The 22,306-nt window shown below is 33.6% G+C and overlaps 2 protein-coding genes across 3 annotated transcripts in view; one reads left to right on the top strand and one right to left on the bottom strand.

Annotated features, from left to right (window-relative positions):
- The window catches only part of nbas (NBAS subunit of NRZ tethering complex), a 270,219-nt gene extending 263,374 nt beyond the window's left edge, over positions 1-6,845 (bottom strand). For both annotated transcript variants that reach the window (XM_015351022.2, XM_015351032.2), the window contains exons 1-5: positions 6,721-6,845; positions 4,903-4,954; positions 2,540-2,576; positions 2,087-2,164; positions 1,776-1,823 (exon numbers count right to left, since the gene is read on the bottom strand). In XM_015351022.2, coding sequence (XP_015206508.2) covers positions 1,776-1,823; positions 2,087-2,164; positions 2,540-2,576; positions 4,903-4,954; positions 6,721-6,831 — 326 coding nt within the window. In that variant the 5' untranslated portion in view covers positions 6,832-6,845. The remainder of the gene's footprint in view (positions 1-1,775; positions 1,824-2,086; positions 2,165-2,539; positions 2,577-4,902; positions 4,955-6,720) is intronic.
- A 239-nt stretch (positions 6,846-7,084) lies between these two features.
- On the top strand, positions 7,085-22,093 carry ddx1 (DEAD (Asp-Glu-Ala-Asp) box helicase 1). Its single transcript, XM_006625944.3, has 26 exons — positions 7,085-7,174; positions 7,446-7,497; positions 8,958-9,021; positions 9,118-9,147; positions 9,481-9,577; positions 9,913-9,960; positions 10,428-10,511; positions 11,072-11,155; positions 11,251-11,327; positions 11,414-11,486; positions 12,116-12,192; positions 12,304-12,418; positions 13,007-13,145; positions 14,395-14,455; positions 15,091-15,189; positions 15,415-15,504; positions 15,593-15,781; positions 15,904-15,955; positions 16,182-16,328; positions 16,741-16,832; positions 18,278-18,350; positions 18,768-18,840; positions 20,141-20,183; positions 20,419-20,514; positions 20,728-20,848; positions 21,710-22,093. The coding sequence occupies exons 1-26, from the start codon at positions 7,159-7,161 to the stop codon at positions 21,838-21,840; spliced, it is 2,223 nt and encodes a 740-aa protein (XP_006626007.1). The 5' UTR covers positions 7,085-7,158; the 3' UTR covers positions 21,841-22,093.
- The last annotated feature ends 213 nt before the right edge of the window (positions 22,094-22,306 follow it).

Raw genomic sequence — 22,306 nt, 5'->3', positions numbered from 1 at the left:
AGACTTGCTAACTCCAGAACGAATGGAAACAGGAATTACACTATTACACCGCCAGACCACAGGGCTATAAAAAAGAGATTTGTTCAAAATCACTTTCTTGGTACAAGACCTTAGCTCTAAGGCGATGCTCCATGTTATCATGTCCCTACATTTTATATGCCTTACTTAAGGCTTTGGTTAAAATATTTTAGATAGAGTCTTTCAAGACAACTGACCTTAAATATTAAATATATCAAGAGAATTATGTATGCCAAAAATATTAAGTCACATCGTAGCAAACAAAGGTACCCTTCATCTGACACCTTTTTCTTAACTAATTCATTCAGAATTTTATGTTGTTTGTTGAAATGAGGTCCTTTATTGAAAAATTACCAACTGTAAAGATGGGGCGGGGATAACTAAATTAATGCAACTCTTCACATCAAGAATATTTACGAGCAACAGTTTACTCAATGGGAAAAATATAACTAGTGAGTAACAGTGAGAGTGATTTTTTAAAGGGTATTTACCTTGTGACTGTTTAATTTTATTCAGTATTACTGACACAAAAGATATTAACTGAATCCTAAAATTCCTGCTTGTGAATCTACTGATAGCACTTTGAGGCTGACACAAGAAGGATAGTAGTTTTAAATGGATAAACTGTGGGGTGAGAGTATTAAATGTACCCTGAACTCTTCAACATTTCAGAATACAATTTCTGGCCAATTTTTACAAAGGCCAAGTGATTCAAGTTTGCTGTGCCATGATGTGGCACTAGCTAAAGCAACATAAAGTACAGAAATTTGGTTATAGTACATTCATATGCTGGATATTTTTTCTTTAACACTTCAAGTAATGTGACACTTTAAAATTATATAGTATTTTTTATTCATTTCTGGTTTAAAGACTTTGACGACGAATGAAGCTCATACAAGACAGGCTATATTTCACTGGCTTTTAATATATTTATGAATGTTTCAAGAAGTGTTTATAAACAATACTGTAAAATGCCACTGAAATGAGAAACAAATTATACCCTCCAAAAGTATTTCAATCCATCGAATGTGATAATTGTTATTTATTAATGACAATGGTCAGACTGTTGAAAACTTTGGAAATTAATAAGTATGCAGAGTTACTGTTCCATCCAAGAGCAGCAAACACAATAAAAATGTTGATATGAAATTAATAATAGCTGAAATGGGTTTTAGCAGCTGTAATTTCTCTTATATGATCTTTCAAAACATTGCTTTTAAATTTAATGAACACATTGAGAGAAACTGATTTAAATGTCTTAAACAAAATTCAGACATTTTTTCATTTTTTTGCTGCCAATGTTGTGTTTAACTTCTTTTTATTAATGTTTTCATACTGATAGTTAGCTGATGTAAACCAGGAATGTCCGGCTATTAAAAATAAAGGAGTAGAACTGGCAGGTTAAAATTAAGATTGGTATGCTATATGGAGAGTTACACTGTAAAGTATTAGCTTTTTTCCCCATTTACTTTCTGAACACAAAAAGCAGAAAGAAAAACACCAAATAAAAAAGCTTTTCTGATAAAATGTCATCTGAGAAAATGAAATCCATAGCCATTAACAAGATACATACTGTAAAAAGAAAGAAAAACATCTACTGTTTCTGTTTCTATGGTTTAAACAATAACCTAGTTTGCATGACATAAGATACTTAATATGTACGAAAAATTGACTAAATAATTATGCCCTTTCCTCTAGAGATTATTGGTGCTGTAGTTGATAAGTATAAAACTGAACTGTAAAAAATAACCAGTTACCTGATTTCCACACACTGATCTTGTACAACAGCCAGCAGTTTTCCATTGCTATGAAAGGGAGTAGATTGATTTACTTTTAGACATTCTATGAGCCATATAGAACATATTCTGTTTACAAATTACAAACCAACACTTTATCAAGACTTAACAAATAATATTAAATTTAATTTAAAAGCATACAAATATATAAATAAGTTATCTTGTAGCTGCCCTAAAAAAGATCATTATTCTTACAAACACATTTTTAAATGTGTAACCCTGATTAATAAGCCTTAATGTGTGCACTGTAGTACAAAGTTAATTAAGATTACCTTGCAAGAACCAGCTGCCAGTTAATTTCTTTACTGACAAGACGAACAAGTCCGGGAGGCAGAGAACAACTTGAAGGACTATATATTAGAAGATAAAGCATTTATATGTTAGAAAACCATATCTGAAAAAAGGTCAACATAAGGATAAATAATTACCACTTTTAACTGCTGAAAAAAGACATCACATGCCATGGGCGATACGTTAATTAAAAGGCACAATTACTCGAGTTTAAAATATTGAGTTAAATGGACTGTTGTTATAACCAGCCTGAACACAATTTAATTAGTAAAGTCTTTGTGAAGAATAAGATTAATTATTTTTCCCTATCGGATTCTGGTCACAGGTCTACAGCACACTAAAGTGAAAGTGTTAAAATAGGTACCTTTTTTTGCCAAACAAAAAATTGTCATTACACGAAATATAGAACAAGAAAAATCAAATACAAAACTTACCTGTACCAAAGGTAACTCAAAATAAATTTAAATGGACCTACAATAAAATGCAAGAATAAATGTTAAAATCTGAAACTATGATGATACTTCGTATATAACTGTACTTTACGTGATAACAATAGTCCTCTACTTCCTTTATCAGTCAGCATCATTGTATGTACAGATCCAGCCTTCCACCTTTTCATGAATATTTTAATTATGCATAAATATTTTACGCATCAAAGACTTTAATTTGGTAACTTACAGTGGGTAGTGGTTTTAACGTGTTTGTTCTAACATTATAAAGCTTATATGCTGTACATCATAAAAAGTTATAACGTGTTATCCTTTTCTAAGAAAATGTAGTAAGAACACCACTTGCTGTTATTGTAAAACAATATAAGTTGTACTGATTTAATACCACTTGATAGTAATATTAATATGGAATCGAGTAACTAAGAAGCTAAAATATCACAAGTGGATGTTTAGGAAACATTTTAACATTTGCTTATTTTTTTTTACTTTTATTGTCCTTATAGTGGTCTTGGGCAGTTGACTGTAATGTAGCGCACTACACCCAGGCGGTTCAAAGCCCGATCTGAGAATTACTTTTGGTTTGTTTCTTACATAGTCTAATAAATAAAAATACTCCATTATAGCTTGTTGTTGGCTCCAGTGTGAGAGTGTGTATCTGGATGAATTATTATAAGTGATGGTTTTGTGATTAATTCGTGATTAGGAATTAAACATTTCACACATACTTTGAAACCATACGGCTTTGGAACAGTGGGAGGTGAAATCCAGTGGGAGGAGTTGGCGGTATTTTGATTTTCCAGCATGAACCGTATTCTCTACAATACTATTAAAAAGTTTCAGAATTATAAAAAATAAGCCTTTGTTGAATTTGCAGGAGAGACAAAAGGTACCTTTTGAGAAGTCGTGCACTGCTTGCAAATTGTGATGATTTTGAAAATTTTGATGATGTTGACAAACCGCTAATTTTGGTTGAAGAATTTAAAATCTGTACTGTAGCTTTAATTGAACAGAACGTAACCTTGCTCTTACAAGCGGCTCTGTTAAGCAGAGTTTGTTTTAACACCCCGCATCCTTTTAAAATAGTTTTTAATCAACTTTGTCTGTCCAGGGTGGGGTGGGGAGTGGTGTGGGGTTGGGCAGAGTGATGGAGAGTGAAATAAATGACCACCAGCACTTCCAGCATTTTCACTTTCCCCTGGTGCAAGATGATAATGCGCTGGCGGGCACCAAGCAATCCCTTCCAAGCTCTTTCAGAACACTTTAACAATTACAGCAGATATTTTACACCTGAAAACACGTTTTTTTTTTTTAATTTAATTGGAAGTGTTAACAGGACGCACAGTGAGATCACTGAGATGGATAATTGTAGTAAATACGTTGACAAATATCTGTTTTTTTGCTTTCACTAGGCAAGATAAAATTGTATCCAGTTCTTAATCATCTACATGACGTTGCCCCCGTGAAGTTTTTGGGGAAGGGGTCACAGTGTGGTGACCATAGAGTTTACTTTTTATAAAGTATATAAACTTAATATAGTCAGGAGCATGTAAAATCCTTTCCAAAATAACTGCAGTAAGTGACCGAGTGAAAGACTTTGATGCTTAAAATGTTTATGAAGAAAGTGGAATACTGTTGTGTATTTTGTATTTAAACAATCGTTTATGACCTTCAGAGACATAATGCTCCTCTTAATGTTATGCTCAGCTACCAAACTTTAGTTGTAAAATTCCATATTAATATTCCATATTTAGCAGATTTAAACATGAACAGTAAAGAGAAGCAATAGTTTTAGTAACAACCAATGCACAAGTGCCACCTGTCTGTCATTTTGGCCAGCCAATCACATACTGCAGTAGGCTATAGATGTTTTCCAGCGGTACAAGGTTTTACCGTGCATTTTGAATGGCTACATCTGTACATAATAAAGCAAAATTAGACAAGCATACTACATACTTTAATATTTTATCATGACAAAAGGATTGGCCTTTACACAAACTATACAGTTTTTTAGTTTAAGTTTTAATTTAGGCAGTGGTGAGCGCACCGTAAGTGGTAAGTGTCGGTAGTTTTACAAACAAATAAGAACAGGAAAAATCCTTACTAATGTTTGGGAAAGGATACAGTGTGAAGACAAAAAGGAACAGTAGAAGCTCCAAAGAACACCATTTAATTTGAAGAATTTTGAAGTAATATGAGTTAGAATCATAAAAATGTAGTTCCTTAGGAAGGAAAAGCTACTCTGCATTTAAAAAAAAATGTTAATCATTTTACTGAATGTGATGGTAAATAAAAGCAAACAGAGACATAAGTCCTTAAAAAATCATAAGATATATGAGGTGTTTCCATACCTGTTACTGCCTTTGTAATCAGAGATGAACTCTGCTCTCTGTTCCCTCGCAGCTACAAAAAAGGCAAAAAAGAAAATATTAATAAACATAAGTAGTTCAGGTGGTGAGCTGCATCAGCATGCAGGAAACGTTTCCTGCTGTGGAGTGCCCACTCAGCTTCTCTCCTGCCTCTTCCACACTCCCGCCTTTTGTTCTCCCATGCCTTATTAGCTGTCTAATATCCTCTTTTTCTCACACCTGAAGAAGGCTCCACAGACGAAACCTTGTTTCCCTTCTTCTCTTTTCAGCATGGAATAAACCTATTACTTGTTCCTTATAGATAAACATATGCATACATATCAGGACATATAGAAATCAATACAGTGTGTGTGTTGTTTTAATTTGCAAAGGAATAAGTAAAGTAATATCCCGATTAAATAAAATATAGCGTGCATAGAAAACTTTCAAAGTGTATCTAATTTTTTATTTACAAAATAACTAATACAAGTACCGTATCAACATTCGGCATTTCAAACATTAGATTGCAACAATCTACTTGATTGTCATCACAATTACAGTACAGAGCCACAGCTAACAGTAAAATAAAATGTGTCTAAATCTAAACCAGGGATGTTTTATTTAAAAAATAAACTTCTCCAGCCCAGCACAAACACAGCTATGAAGGTCTGCCCTGCTTGGTGATAACTTTGCTCAAAAGAACATAATCCATTCAAGGCCTGACATCAGAGTTGGGCTACAGCAGAGCGCAAGCTGCAAATCATAGGATTATAAAAGATCATACACAAAACAAACTACAATGATGTTTTGAGGTTTTGTTAGTTCGGAAAAGGTTAACACATCCAACACAAGAAAGTTCTTAAAACTTGAGTCAGACAAGAAGAAGAAACTACACTGCTATAGTTTATAAGCAGGTAATAAAGACCACTTCTGAACTAAACATTTGAGGTAATACAGATACTGAGGAAAATAAAATACTTTTGACTTTGATGATAAGAAACAATACCTCAGATGGCAACACTGAGCTTCCCCTGATTTAATATATAATTCCATGTAAGCAGTTGTAGTTCATTTTGTCACTTTTCAAGGAGACTTCATGTAGTCAAGATGGTGGACTCCTGTCTATACAAGACCTACTAATTTTTATGACACATTAGCTAATCAAACTGTAAATATACGAGATGCTTACAAAGTTATGTGGTCTCTTTAAACAGCTCTACAAGTAGTCTAAATAGCACAACATGAAAACGACTTGTATTAATAACGTATTTCCACACTTTACATGCAGTACATGCTACAGTACTGCATGACACTGTTCTGAGTTTACTGTAATTGTTCAGAGATGTGCTCAGAGATAGCTGGACTTTATCAAAGTGCTTCCAGTAGAGTTTCACTACATAGTGCTAACAATAAGGAGTATGAGCTAAATACTCACGTATCTTTCCCAGGGAACAATGTATTTGAACAGTAAATGTATACTATATACTGTATACCTATTTTGCTTTCATATGGTATGACATGCTTTACTCAATACAAAATTACAGGTAGATTGATGCATGAAATGCAAATCGTTATTTTTTGGGATTCTGCAAAACAAAAAAAAAGTTTTAAAAAAACAAGTAATGCAGGTGCACACGCACAACAGTTAAGCTTGTAGCAATTATTGTTGCATGTTTTAGTTAAGAGTAGTCTCCCGTCATTCTGCAATACACTAGTGCTACGTGGCTCACCTGTCACTGTCTGTACGCTTTTATAATTACATATTAATTGTAAGGAAACAAAGCCTTAAAGCCTAATATCCGTCCTTCAGTTCTCACTGACCTGAGTATCGGTCTCCGGTGGCCACTCGCTATTTATGAGTAAATCGTAGAGAATGTTCTCCTCATCGTTCTCTGAAGTGTTTTTGCCAGCCATGTCTGCAGCGGGGGACATGATCCTACGTGCATCTACCTACGGTGTCCGGAAAGGCACAAAAGACATCACCGTTTTTAGTAGTATTTTAACAAGAAAAAAAATGTTTGCGTTATGTTATTTTCAAAAAACATAATTTATTTTAAATTTTCTTTTTCAGAACATAATTTGTAAAGCTTGTTATATTAGTAATGTTTACGCATAGTTTCCGTTGCATTTTCTGAAAAAGGTGCATTTTCTGCATTAAGTCGGAACGAAATAGACAAGAGTCCCGATTCGCACGAACAATATTAAGGAGAGTAACGACACGCTGTTTCCGGTTAACTGGCTGACGTTTCGGTGGCGGAGATGGCTGCGTTTTCTGGTAAACTCCACGAAAATGTTATTTAATCTCTAATGCAAGATTTAATTTACAGTTCACATTTCTTTAAATAACTAAATGTTAATATCTTTGTTAAGAATGTAGTTGTAATGACTTTTAGTATGATTCAGGATTGATTTTAAACCGCGATAATGTAAGCATGTGTATAGTAACGTAGACGTTTTCCCTTTGAATAATAATAATATATATTTTATTCATTAGCTATAATTTTATAATTCACTGAGTGCATTTTCTTCATGATTTGCTACCACAGAACTAGGGGTAATGGCCGAAATTGCTCAGGCAGTGGAGGAGATGGACTGGCTGTAAGTATGATTTCAATGGCGAACCATGAATCACAATGTAGTACGAACAGTAATGCAGCTTTCGACTTTTTAATGTCGAAGGCATCAAAATATTTGAAGCAACGTGTCTTTTTTTTTACAATGAAGACAAACAGTATGTGATTATTGATCATTGAATGTCGTTAAGCGAGTTATTAGCCTAAAGGCTCCCATTGCAACCGTAATATTTATTAATATAATATTAACCTGTTTGCTGAGAACAGGAGATGTCTTTACCTGTCTGCTGTTCAGCGGTGGTTGTTGTCGGATACATTTTTTAATTACTAACTGAAGATATAAAAGTATGTTCTGATCTATATGAATTTACTTACTAATGGAATCCTTCAGGAATTATATTCAGTGTATTGCAAAAGCATTCAGACCCTTACTGTGGTGTTCGATTTTGTAACATTGCAGAAGATTACATAAACATTTTTTTTTACATTTTATTCAAAAGATTAATGCTCAAAATAAGTAAATCTAAGGGTAGCAAGTTATGGTAAATGTCAGCAAAAACAGAAGTGAGAATGGTTACATTTATGCAAATTGATGCATACAGTAAGTATTAAGAACTTAATATTTGGTGGAAGCTCCTTTGGCATCAGCTACAGCTGGAAGTCTTTTTGGGGACATCTCTACCAGCTGTAAGTACTGACGTGGGGGACTTTTTGCCCATTCTTATTGGGAGATTTGGTCAAGCTCTCTCATATTGGTTGAGGATCTCTTACATACAGCAGTTTTCAAGCCTTTGACTATTGATTCAAATCAGGGTCTTGATGCCTCACCAGTGTAGCTTTGACCTTGTACTTTTGGTCATTGTCCTACTAAAGGGTGGAGTTTTGTCTTACCTTTACGTATAAAGCAGGTTTTCTTTAAGATTTGGCAGTATAACTGTCTACAGTATGTTCCCCTCAGACAAGACAAGCTTCTCCTGTTCTGCTGGCGAAAAGAATAACTATAACATAAAGCTGCCAGCACTACTCTTGACAGTGGGCTTCTATTTCTACTTCTTGATCACCGTGGTTGAATCTTTGCTTAAAATTAATCATCTTACTGAGGGACATTAAACAGAATTGTTTATTGTATTTATTTGGTGTATTTATTTTGATATCAAGTGAGCCATTATTTGTGCGCACAGATGGGACTCATCTAATTGTGTGGCTCATTAAGGTAAGTTTGTGCAAAAGCAAAGGGTTTGAATATTTATGTGATCTTTTTGCAGTTTTGTACAATTTATTAATTTCCTTTTTTTTCTTGGATGTGTCCAGTAGGATGTGTATGGCACATATTGTGTATAATCAAAGTTTTAAAGCAAAAACTTTTAAAACAAAAACAAATCTGAAAACAGTTCAAGGTGCTCAATACTATTGTTAGGTACTGTCTTAGAAATATTATGGTAACAAAGCATTAAAATAATCTATTTGTTTAATATCTACTTATAGACTCCCCACAGACATCCAGGCGGAGTCTGTGCCTCTGATTCTTGGAGGTGGTGATGTGCTTATGGTAAGTTTTCATTTGTTTAATTCAAGAGACTTTACAACATAATTTAGAAGTCACATATACAGTATATCCGCTGACACAAGTATTTCTTTTTCACAGGCTGCAGAAACGGGCAGTGGAAAAACTGGTGTAAGTAATATTAAATAATTTTATCTGATGGGCACTTTTACGTATTGTAAATATTAGTATATTTTCTGTGATTCTTGATGGGATAAAATTGAACAGGATTAAGCCTTGTCGGTATGGTGTGTTCTTAGACTAAAGAAAAAAAAATATAAATATACTGCTTAATTCTCCATTTGTTTTCCATGAATGCCTATTAGACCTTTGCTCATGGTTAACTTAAACACCGTGTGGTTCAGATTCTAACCTAAAAAAAGTTTGCTTCACTTCCTGTAATTTGTGTGTGTTTTTTGCAAAAATATTAAAAATATATATATTTAATAATTGTTTTTTTTAAAGGCTTTCAGTATCCCAGTGATTCAGATTGTGTATGAAACACTTAAGGATCAACAGGAGGGCAAGAAAGGGAAGGCAACAGTGAAAACTGGAGGGGCAGGTACACTAGGTTAAATTTGTCTTGTTGAATAATTGTTTTTATATATTTACTTATATTTCAAAGCATCAGCTGTTACAAGCATCTTTTGTAAAAAGAGTATGCTTTGCAGGGTAAAATCTTCTACCAAATGATGGAAAAAGATGGTTAGTGGTACATCTTTCAGGCTACTAAATTTAAGTGAAAAAATAAATGTATTGTTAGCACTAAAGCACTAAAAGGCATTTAAAACGATTTTGTATTTTGTACTTAAAAAGACAAATGTGAAAATTAATGTTGTGCTATCAGCCCAAAATGTTCATTTTTTCTTCAGTTGTTCTCTCTTTGGTTTTTATCAGTATTTAGCAAATGGCAGATGAACCCTTATGACAGAGGTTCGGCTTTTGGTAAGTGTGATTTTGTTGGCCATTAATGTAAAAAGTCAAAGTTAAAATTCATGTAGATTGTATTGATTTTATGAATACATTTTAGTTATTTTTTTAGGATAGAGTGGCAACTAAGCCCAAAATTTGGATTGGTGTTTAATCAATTTTGACATATCAATTTTTAAATCAAAAGAGCAAATGTAACAAAATAATGTAATAAATTTACAATGGTCTTTTTATGTGACCTTTAGAAAATAAGGAGATACATTTTTAGTGGTTGATTTGTCATGAATGTAATTTTGATTTTCACAGTCAACCCCTTCCACCATTATTTTTTTTTTTACTTTTAGCTAAAATTGTTTTGACTAAGGCAGATTTAAAAAGTAATGATTGAAAAAACATGTATATACATAACTCAGTGTAAGATGAAGTGAATTGTTTTTTTTGTGACTGCATGTGAGTCACTTGTGATTTTTTTCCCCTCTTAGCTATTGGTCCTGATGGCATGTGCTGTCAGAGCAGGGAGTTCAAGGAGTGGCATGGCTGTCGTTCAACTAAGGGAGTGACAAAGGGTTAGTACAGTTATAACAGAAGGACTGGTGTTTAGATGAAATTGTTAGGTACAGTATTGTTGCATAAATAGTTAATCACATTATATTGTAATCGGTTATAATCTGTCCACTTGAAAATGAAAGACTGTCATTCTTAGCTCTTGGGTTTTTTTTCCGTTTTTGTCCAGTTATACCTTTAAAGGTTAAAATTAATTTTACAAATTAGCACTGTTGCCTCGTTGGTTTAGTTTCTAAGGTGCTGTCTATGTGGAGTTTGTATGTTCTCTCTGTCAATTTTGGTTTCCTCTGGGTCTTTCATTCTATTAATGGATTGAAACATAATCAACTCAGATAACTGGATCACAGGATGTAGTGCTTTTGTTTTTTCAATAAAACCTAAAAATTAGAAGTGGGTTGCATGATTTCTGTCTGTAAAGCCTTAAATGATAAATTATGCAATCATTGTACTATTGGAGCATTAGAAAAAATTGCAAAGTTAAGAAGCTCACTTGCTTCTACTATGTTCTAAATATGTACACAGCACAGTTGTGATCAGTGATGCTAATCTTTTCTTTCTGTAGGCAAGTACTATTATGAAGTAGCTTGTCATGATCAAGGCCTGTGTAGAGTGGGATGGTCTTCATCCCAAGCTGCATTAGACTTAGGTAAGTTTTACTGAAGTCAAACTTTTATTTTACTCTTTTTGACTGTAACTGGTCTTTTAATGACAATATATTGTTTCCCTTCTTTATGTCATTAGGAACAGATAAGTTTGGATTTGGATTTGGTGGAACTGGAAAGAAGTCCCACAACAAACAATTTGATAGCTATGGGGAGGTAAGATTGATAAAGTTAATGATAGTACAAATTTATGTTTTGAGCTCTAAGAAGTAAAGTGTATTTCTTTTTAATTTTTTTTCCAGGAATTCACAATGCATGACATTATAGGATGCTACCTGGATTTAGACAGAGGCCATATCAGTTTCTCTAAAAATGGTATGCTTTTATTCTCTAATGAATAAGATTATGGTTGTCACAGTTGTATGGTGGTTAGTACTGCTTCCTCATAGCTTTTGAGTCCTGGGTTTGGCACCTACCTTAAGGTGTGTTTCATGTACAGTTCTCACGGCTTTCCTGTGGCCACATGATTTTTTTTGTCCCACAGTTCAAAGACGTGCTGTTTGGGTTATTTGGCAAGTGAAGCGAATGCCATGGCTGTCTCTGCCACCAGATGTCAATCTACCACCATCAACAAAACGCTAAATGATGGAACAAATGGTGTTTTGGATCCAGACATTAGAAGTAGATTTCCAGACACTTGTAGAATCTATGCCGAGGTGCATTGAAGCCGTTCTAGCGGCTCATGGTGACCAAATACCCTATTAAAACACTATGTTGGCGATTCCTTTATTTCGGCAGTAACCTGTATGTATTGCTCATTAAGCTTGTTCTTATCAATTCAGTGATGCAAATCATTATTTGCAACTGACTTCACAAGTTTTTTTTAGAAATTTCTACAGGTTTTGATGGATGTTTATAGTACTTTTTTAAAAACCTAATGCTAAAAGGTTATTATACTGTATCTTACTGTTTTGTGATGGCTTTTTTTTTGTTATTTTTATTAGGAAAAGATTTGGGTCTGGCATTTGAGGTTCCTCCACATTTGAAAAATCAAGCTTTCTTTGCTGCATGTGTCCTAAAGGTATTAAACTTTATATCTGTATGTAGGGCACTTGAAGACGTTCTACTTATAGAAGTCATTGTCCTTTTTATTGCACTCCTAACTCTGCTACACTCAATTTTCATTTTTCAGAATGCTGAGCTGAAGTTTAACTTTGGGAGTGAAGAATTTAAAAACCCTCCTAAGGATGGCTTTATTGCACTAGACCAAGCCCCTGATGGACATGTTGTTAAATCACAACACACAGGTTGAGCTTATAATCTTTGTTCATTCTATTATTTAATCAAAAGTCACTTCTGGGCTCTCACAACATGTATAAAAAAGTACGCAGGGGGGTTATGAACTAACCTTATATGATGCCTTCTACAAACTCTGTGAAGGAAAACTTAGAATTTTTAGAACTGGAATTTGTATTATCCCAAATGTTGTCCTATGAAATAGGCTCATCTGCAACATGTAAGTCCTGACCCTTTTCCAGCTAGTATGACTTGTACGTAAGATTTATATGAAGCCTGTATTGGAAAGTTCTAATAATCTTAATTTATTCTTTATAGTTGTGACATGTTTAAAAGTCTGTATTGCTTATGTATGTGAAATAAATCTAAGAAACGCATTCTAGTCAATTTTTTTCATATTTAATATAATAACATATGGTTGATGCAGTATAATTATAGCCAGTGTTACTGAATTTGAAGTTATACAAACTCCCATTATAATTATTAAATCTTTCCTGAGATCTTGATATGTGCATTTTATTGGAATCAACCTCAGAATATTTATATTCTAAATATATTTTCTAATGTGTACATGTCATGTTTTTTTCCTTCTCATATAGGAAGCGCACAAGTAAGCCAAACAAAGAATTTGCCAAATGCCCCGAAAGCTCTTATTGTTGAGCCATCCAAAGAGTTAGCTGAACAAACACTTAATAATATCAATCAGTTTAAGAAATATGTTGACAATCCCAAACTAAGGTAAGTATATTTACAGAATTTGTGTATAGATATGTGTATAATCTATGTCTATAATTTTTGTTTTTAATCATTAAGCAAGTGTACTATAAATCAAAAGAACTATCTCCTTTCTATATATGTGCACGTTTTTATATATTGTTACAAATGGGGGGTTAACAAACTGGTGAAAATCAGTATTTGAGCGGTTTAGTCAATCTGTGAAATAATTATTCATAACCCCACCAATTTATACGTGATTTCTAACAATATACCCGAATGACTGGTATACCTAGAGGCACGCAAATTCTTTATTCTCTTGCACAGCTTTGGTGGGAGGAGTAATAATCCAGGCACACTTGGTTAAAATAAATATTTATTACAATGACAAAACACAAACTACAGTACACAGAACATACAACACACAAGTTACTTTATGTACAGTATTTACAAACAAGGTGTTTCACAGGCCTTACATTCTAGTCACCCAGAAAACCCCAGACTGCTACTAAGCATTAAACTCTTAATGAAGAAGGCTCCACGGCCGAAACGTTGTGTTCTCTTTCTTCTTTTTTTCAGCATGGAATAAACCTATTACTTGTTCCTTTGCAAACTCTTAATATGCCTACAGAGGCCACACAAGAGATGAGCTGCATTCTAACTAAATACAGTGTAACCTACAGTTAAATCTCTCTGTCTGCACCCCAGATGCCACAAAATAAATGGGAGCCTATATCCCTATCCATAAAATGCTCCCTATGCAGGAAAGACATTTCTAACTGGGTTTCCCTGGTAAAAGTTACTTCAAGTTCCATAAAACACAGAATAGCACGCTCTCTCTAACGAGGTTCAAATCCTTAGCTCCATTCAGGTTTGGTTTGGATGATCAAGAAGTAGGGGCTCTTGTCTGGCACAAGCTTCAAGTCCCAACTCCTCTGGACTCCTTTTTCCTCTCCTTGTTGCTTGTTTCTTCCTTCCTTCTCATTTCATGTGATCTTATATTGTGTGTGTCTGTACTGCTCCTTGCCAATCATTAATCCACAACTTACCTGGTTATACTAAAGCAAACTTTACAATTGTTTCTGCTCAAGGGACCCCCAGACCTCAGAAAACATCCTCTCTCCTTTGAAATTAGAAGATATTTCTCTTCTTAAAGTTTCACAAACTTTATCTAAAATCTAAGAGACACTTTTTCTGTCATCTGAGGCTGTAACAATATATATAAATTTACATCCTCATTTTCTCTTATATATGCTTTTTAAATCTGTTCTAGGGAACTTCTAATCATAGGTGGTGTAGCTGCGAAAGAGCAACTTGCAGTTCTAGACCGAGGGGTATGTTTTAAATAATGTTCTTTAAATTCTCAGATATTAGCTGATATGACTGATTAGAAAAGGTTACTATTAGGTTTCATCATTCATTGTTTGTTTTTCTAAATAGTATAAATGAAACACCAGCATTACCACATCTTATCTCATTATGTACTAGGCCAGTTCACATCATTTCACCTTCCTTTTATATTTCGGTAAAGGGAAAGCTGCTATATCAGGTGTTTGTAAATTGCACATTAAATATATTTATTGATCTTTTCTTTAATAAATATAATGAAAAGAAAAAAATACTATTTCTGGAGCCTTTTTTGATACACCACAGATCTTGTGAGTTGGAATTGTTGAATTGTAGCCTTTTGATAGTTTTATGAACCTGAATTGTATAATGGGTAAACAGTTTATCTTGATATTGGGTTATTGATGATATGAAGGCTAGTTTTAGCCCCTAAACATATGAAAAGCATACCTTTTGATTTATTGGACTCCAGTCTTTAAAGTGATTTCAGAATAATTTAACATTGTTTCACCTGACCTTTTGTGATGCTGACCATTCAATATTCCGTTTATTATAATGAATTTATACAAGCTTTAAAATTCTATAAAATATTTTTAAAAGGTGTCTTTTCTTTTTATATTAGACCGATATAGTTGTTGGAACACCAGGTCGATTGGATGACCTGATATCTACGGGGAAACTCAGCCTTTCTCAAGTGAGGTTCCTGGTACTGGATGAAGCAGTATGTACCTTTCATTTTCAATGCTTTAATCTGAAGTGTAAACTAATTTCTTCTACTATGTAATGGATTTTAATCATTTAGGTAATATATCGACTTTTATGGTCCATAAAGTAAATCCAAAAGCAAAGTCTTTGGTATTGACTGTACATATATGTTGTGCTTTAAATGTACTGGAGCAGGATAACTAAACACGTAACTGATCCATTGTTTTCCCACCCTGTATAGGATGGACTCATTTCTGCAGGATACACTGATTTCATAATGAGAGTCTACAACCAGATTCCTCAGATTACATCTGATGGAAAGAGGCTTCAGGTAGTTGAAATATCTTTTTTATTGCTTAGTGTTGTCATATTGGTAATCCAACCATGGCTTGAGTTTTAAGTGTGTTTTCTGTTTGTAGGTGATAGTATGCTCTGCAACCCTTCACTCCTTTGACGTGAAAAAGCTCTCTGAAAAGATCATGCATTTTCCTACCTGGGTGGATCTGAAAGGTGAAGATTCTGTACCAGAGACAGTTCATCACGTTGTAGTGCCCGTTAACCCCAAAACTGATAGAATCTGGGAAAGGCTTGGGAAAAACCATATCCGGGTATGCTTGATGTTTTGCTTTTCACTTTTAGTGAGCATCCCTACACTTCTGTTAGTACAAGTGTTTGATGGTATGTTCAGAGTATGATTCTAAAAAATACTGTATTCTAAAATTTTCTCCAGACTGATGAAGTGCATGCAAAAGACAACACAAGACCTGGTTCCAGTTCTCCAGGTGAGTATGAAGATTATACTCTAAATATAATGAATATATAGAATATAAAAACTTATCCGAAGTTCTTTACTTTTTTGCTTAGACATAATACTTAGTTTAATTTAGTTTCTTCCCTTTATTTTGAGATGCCTATTTTTGTAAACAAATGTTAAGAAAATATCAGTAGAACTCCCTTACAGGGACTTGTGTTTGTATTTAATGCTCATCAGATTTGTCTTCTTTCCAGAAATGTGGTCAGAAGCTATTAAAATCCTGAAGGGGGAATATACAGTGAAGGCTATCAAGGAACACAAGATGGATCAAGCTATTATTTTCTGCAGAACTAAAATAGATTGTGACAACATGGAGCAGTACTTAATTCAGCAAGGAGGCGGTAAAGAATGTTTAAATTGGTTATTTTAAACAATGTCGTATTCGGTCTTCAAAAAACAATTTTATTTATACAGTTCATTTTCAGATTTAATTTTAATTTAAGTGACTTTAACAAAAGGGCAATGGTGGAATTCGAAACGTATTGTGGCATTGTTCACAGAATCCAAACATTTAGTGTACAACCAAGCAATAACCCAATTTTACTCTTAACATCAAGAATGTTCTGAAGCAAGTCCAAGAGGCATTCTCACAGAATCTTATTAATCTTTTTAACCTTAGTGTTCTTTTGTCATAAAAGAGCAAATTGCCTTAAGAAGGTCCATCCTTGGAAAGACTTTCACTACCTGTCACCATTTATAAAGTTAGCAAAGATTAATTTAATTAACAAAGGTTTTCATTTCTAAAACATTTAGGACCTGATCGAAAAGGACATCAGTTTTCGTGTGTTTGTCTTCATGGGGATCGGAAACCAAATGAACGCAAACATAATCTGGAGCGTTTCAAGGTAATTTTGAAACCATTGCACTGTTTAGAAACTAGTGTAATTTTATTATTAAATAATTGTGTAGGATTTTTATTTAATTAAACACTACTGTTTTATAAGAACTCTTTATTATTTTAAAACAACAAACAACTCACATAGAAACATAATATCACAAAATACACAAAAAAGCACAATAATCACAACAGTAACCAAAATAAAGTTATTGACTACCTCTACTTACTGCTTTAATCTATACATCACATCTCTCCATATTCTTTGAAATTGTTTAATTCCGCATCTTTCCACTGCCCAACTTTTTTCAGTTCTTAACTATTCTAATATTTCCATTTTTGCAAACCTGTTACTAATGTTGATTTCTAGAATTTCAACAGGAGTGTCTTTAAACTTATAGCAGGGTGTACCACAAAGCAGCCTAATGGACTCTTTTTTTCCCCAGTTATCTTAAAGAATGGTCTTGCGTATGTTGTAGTAGGCATAATGATGGAGTTAAAGCAATCTTACTGTTGAGAGTGGGGGATAGCCAGCTCTCTAATGTACCCATACTGTACAAAATTGCCAACATTCCCAAAAGCAATGAATCAGTAAATCACATTTTTTAAATGGATTTACAAATGAACTAGACAATTCTGTATAAATGGCAAAGGAAAGAAAGTAATGTTCTATATTTGCTTTTGATGAGTAATTTGTGGTCACCAGCAGGAATATTTCAAAACTCTTTATCTGGAAATTGGACTGTTACATCTATCTACACCATCAGACTTATCATCCACAATTTGAAATTAAATAATCATGAATAAGATTTGTCAAAAACTGAAAAGTTTGCATTAATCTTATCAGTTGATTTAACATCAAACTAATGATTTAATTATAATAATATACCTATGTCATGAATTTATATTGATTTAAGCTGTAATTTTTCAGTATCATACAGTATCACCAAAGACATATTCCATAATTCTGCTACATCAATCCTAGCCAAATCTTCATTCCATTTAACCCATATTTTTCCAGAAGGAAAATTTTTGCAAGGAAGATTTTTGCAAAACGTTGTGTAAACTGCCTGTAAGTTTACACTGTAGACATTTAAAGATTTTGTTGTTAGTTACATTTCTTATTGTATTCTATAAAATATTTAAGTTGCTGTTATTTTATCAAGTCCTATTTGAATTATATACCACTAGATTCACACTTTGGCCATGATATTTTTCATTTCTGGATGGTCATCCTGTGGTTGTTCCATGTTTTTTAAGAACTTTTTTAAACCATGATCTAACTGTATTATTAATAACATTATTTATGCTTTTAAACCTGTTTCTTGAAAATTCACAAAATAAATTCTAACAATTTAATAAACTCGCTGAAAGAAAAGAATGTTACTTTGAATCCAACACAATATGTTTAAGATATGCATTTAATTAATTTAATTTTAATTCTTCTGTTGCCAGAGACAGGAGGTAAAGTTTCTGATTTGCACTGACGTTGCAGCTCGAGGCATTGACATTCGTGGTGTTCCTTATGGTAATTAATATTTAAAATTTTCAGTACACAAATATTGCTTCACTTTAAACATGCTTTTAACAAAACTGTGTAGATTTAACAATGAAATTATAACCACAAGCAGATGTTCACATTCACCAGTATTGCATTGCTGCCTTCTTATGTATTCTCATAATGTACAGAATTGTTGTCAGTATGCATCATTGTGAACTGTTTTTGATACTTAGATTTAGCACAAAGAAACCTTTTAGTTCAGATATGTCCCTTTCTCAAAAACTGCCCCGTCTTCTCTAATTATAAATGTCTAGTAATTGGGCATAAATTCAGTCCATTGGCTCAGATAACATTTCTGTGACATTCTAAAACAGGCAGTTAGATTCTACCTGGGTACGAGTGTACGAGAATTTACAGTGTAAACATATATTGTTTTTTTTCTAGTTATCAATGTTACTCTTCCTGATGAAAAACAAAACTATGTGCATCGTATAGGAAGAGTCGGAAGAGCTGAAAGGTATGTTTGCAACCAGGATATTAATTATTTGGTCTTGTATTTACAAGAGTAGACACAAAAATACAAGATGCACTGCAACAGAAAACAATTCAGTAAAAGGACATTGAGATGGTAGTGATTTTTTTTGTTGGTCAAAAAGTTCAGAACTGGAATGAAAAATCAATATCTTCTATTTTTTTTATTACTTTTTTTAGAAATTACCTTAGCATAATATATTTAATATTTAATGGGGAACTGCAACACTATTTATATATTTCAGGGTTAGAAAGCATCAGTATTGAATGCACTTTAAACCACAGTAAAAGTAAAATATACACAGTCAACTAGTAAAACCTCCAATTTACATCACAAAATAGACAAGATTTCCAGTAATGCATGAACCCATTATCTGAGATTCAGAACAAGTCAGTAAAACGTCTGGTGACATTAAGTGGCCTTATGGTATTGTAAACAAGTAGTCCTGTGAATACATCTCTTTTAATCCAGTAGAAATACTGCTTTTGACTTTCAGACGGTTTTGCGAACATATACCACTTGTTTACTCGGCACGCAGATCAAGTTGGAACATTTCTGCAGTGAAATGTCTGCTGCACAGTCTGTACTTACCCGTTCATACATTGCGTTACGTTAGTCATTATGGTGACTAGTGAGCAAGAAGGGCCGCATCACATCACAGTTCATGATAACTTTTGCTCTTGCCTGTGGTGAGACCGGGGGTTTGTAATAACAAGTACTAACACAGTAAGTACAGTCCTTTCACAAATTGCAAAATTATTAGAAATTTGTAAACCTTTTTTATACCATCAAACAATTTGTTTTATTATTCTAAACTGGTCTGAGAGATTGGGACAGCAGTTCTCCTTTAAAATGACTGACACAATATCTTGTTATTCACCACAACTCTTTATTTTTGCATTTTCTAAATAATGCACAGGGATGATTTTTTGCAAAAGCTAAATTTACAAAGTGGGGCACAAATCTTGAGTTTGCTGGGTAGCATCAAGGTATGAGTGAACAAATTTAGATACCTGCATTGGACTAAAATACATACTTTATATTGTAAATTTCCATGCATCTCAAATTCTATGTGTTAGGGTGTCATTATCCCTTTTAAATACAACTCGGGCAGTGTTATTCACCCTACATTTTAATAGGGTAAATTAGTGCAAAGTGAAATATAAGGACAGTATATTTTTACTGTATTATAACTCAATATATTCATCTTCAAATGCAGATTATATTGTGATTATTAAATCGAGATTCGTTTGCAATTTGTTCTTATATTTTGTTTTGTTTTTAGGATGGGTTTAGCTATTTCTCTAGTGGCCACTGAGAAAGAAAAGGTGAAGTATTTTCTTTATTGTAGTTTTAAAAAGGTGACTTATTAATATTTAAATAAAACACCTTGACACTATGGATTTTAGTAATCATAAACCAAAACACAAAAGAATGTTTTTGATTGGTATGTCTATCAAATAACTTTTCATTACAAGACAAAGCATTTATATGAAACCTTTTTTTGTAATAAATTAACCCTAAAAGTGCAGTGTTTTCAATTCTGTTTGTTTTTGCAATTAGGTTTGGTACCATGTGTGTGCAAACAGGGGCCGAGGATGCTATAATACCAGACTGAAAGAGGATGGTGGGTGTACTATTTGGTACAATGAGAAGCAGGTGAGTTCTACTGCTCTCCTTCACTCCCATGGAAGCGATTCTTGCAGTTAAAATCACATTTTCTTTTCTGACAGCATTAATGACAAGACACAGTCAAAGGATAAAATTATTCTAATTGCCTGTGTCCTATAGTCTTCAAAAATTAGCTTTGTTTTTCAAATTCATGTTTCTGTCTGTTTATGCAATGTTATAAAACTTAATTCTCCGTCTCAGCTCCTTGCAGAGATTGAAGACCACTTGAACTGCACCATTACACAGTGTGAGCCTGACATCAAAGTGCCTGTGGATGATTTTGATGGAAAAGTAACTTATGGCCAGAGAAGAGCAACAGCAGGTATGCTCTAAAAGTCTGTCTGAAATCGCATATTAAGACAAAAGCTGGAAAATGTACATAACATTTTATTGATGTATTTTACGCATGTCTAGGTATACGAGTATTATATGGAAAAGCAGGTTCAATGTTAAATATTTATCTGATTGACACAGATATTGAAGTGGTGGGATGCAGTAATGTGGTTGACTGAAATGCTTTGGCAAGAGCATGGTCATAAACAGCAGGGGACCAAGTTTTCTGCTTCAGTGCAATATATAATTGAGAACAGACAATTGTCATACTTTTGTCCAATCCTTAAAGAATACACACTGTTCATATTTAGATAAAACATTCGCACACCAAGTCAAAATATTCAGCAGAAACATTTTAGGAAATGCATTCACAATACATGTAATTTCCTAAAATGCATATATACATTTTTAATTTTTTTAATAGGCATGTTAAACTTGTTTTAATAGGCAAAACTGGCAATGCATTTTATTTTTTCTCTGCATTCCCCTAGCAAGTTTAAGTTGATACAAAGCAAGTTGTTTTTTTTTACATTGTATTCTGTCCAAAAGTATCAGATGAACAAAAACATTCTTGTTATTGTCTGTCAGTGTGCATTTGGAAGGAGTAACAGCTCTCCACTAAAATAAAGTAGATGTCTGCTGAAATATGACATTAGTTTCCTTCCACGTTGTTGTCCAAAGTTTATCATTTGGTTCTCCCATTAAGCCATTGTTCCAAAAAACAGGCATGTAGTTTTTTTTAATCAATTACAACTCTGATTAAGACAAGCTTAAAAAATCCAGAAGCAAATTTGTTTGACCCAATTCTGAGTAAAGTGAGAATCTGTAACCTAAATTTGTTTATTTTCAGGCGGGCTATACAAAGGCCATGTGGACGCTTTGGCACCTACAGTCCAAGAGCTGGCTGCCCTTGAAAAGGAGGCACAGACTTCATTTTTGCATCTTGGCTACCTTCCCAACCAGTTGTTCAGAGCTTTCTAATTATTAGTGAATCACGAGCAAAATGCAATACAATAAGTAACACGGAGCACTGAGCTGAAGTTTAAAGAATTGTTTATTTTTAGTTAATGTCAGAGGTAGATAAAAAAATTAATTTAACCTTTTGTTTAAAATCCTGTTTTGAAAAAGCTTGAACCTTAAAAAAATAGTGTAAGCAAATAGAGGTGCTCCTGTCTGCTATAAATCTAATTGCAGCAGAACAATTCAGTTAAATAAAAGTAGTACAATTAACATAGTCCTTGATCTCTTATTGAAATGGGTTGTGATTTCCTTTCACTTCAGGCCAAAATAAAGACATCTAAGGAAGTGGTGCCATGGCCAACAAAGTGACCGCAATTATCAGCATGTCCATCACTGCTGATTCTCTGATGTTCTTGATATAGCTGTTTACAGAAATCCCACTCTGGGAAAACAATTCCGGATCCAGCTAACAGCTGCACAATATCTT

This window comes from Lepisosteus oculatus, chromosome 2 (genome assembly GCF_040954835.1).
Source record: "Lepisosteus oculatus isolate fLepOcu1 chromosome 2, fLepOcu1.hap2, whole genome shotgun sequence".
Taxonomy (NCBI): domain Eukaryota; kingdom Metazoa; phylum Chordata; class Actinopteri; order Semionotiformes; family Lepisosteidae; genus Lepisosteus; species Lepisosteus oculatus.
The sequence above is the reverse complement of the archived record's forward strand: the minus strand, read 5'-3'. Positions and strand labels throughout refer to the sequence as shown.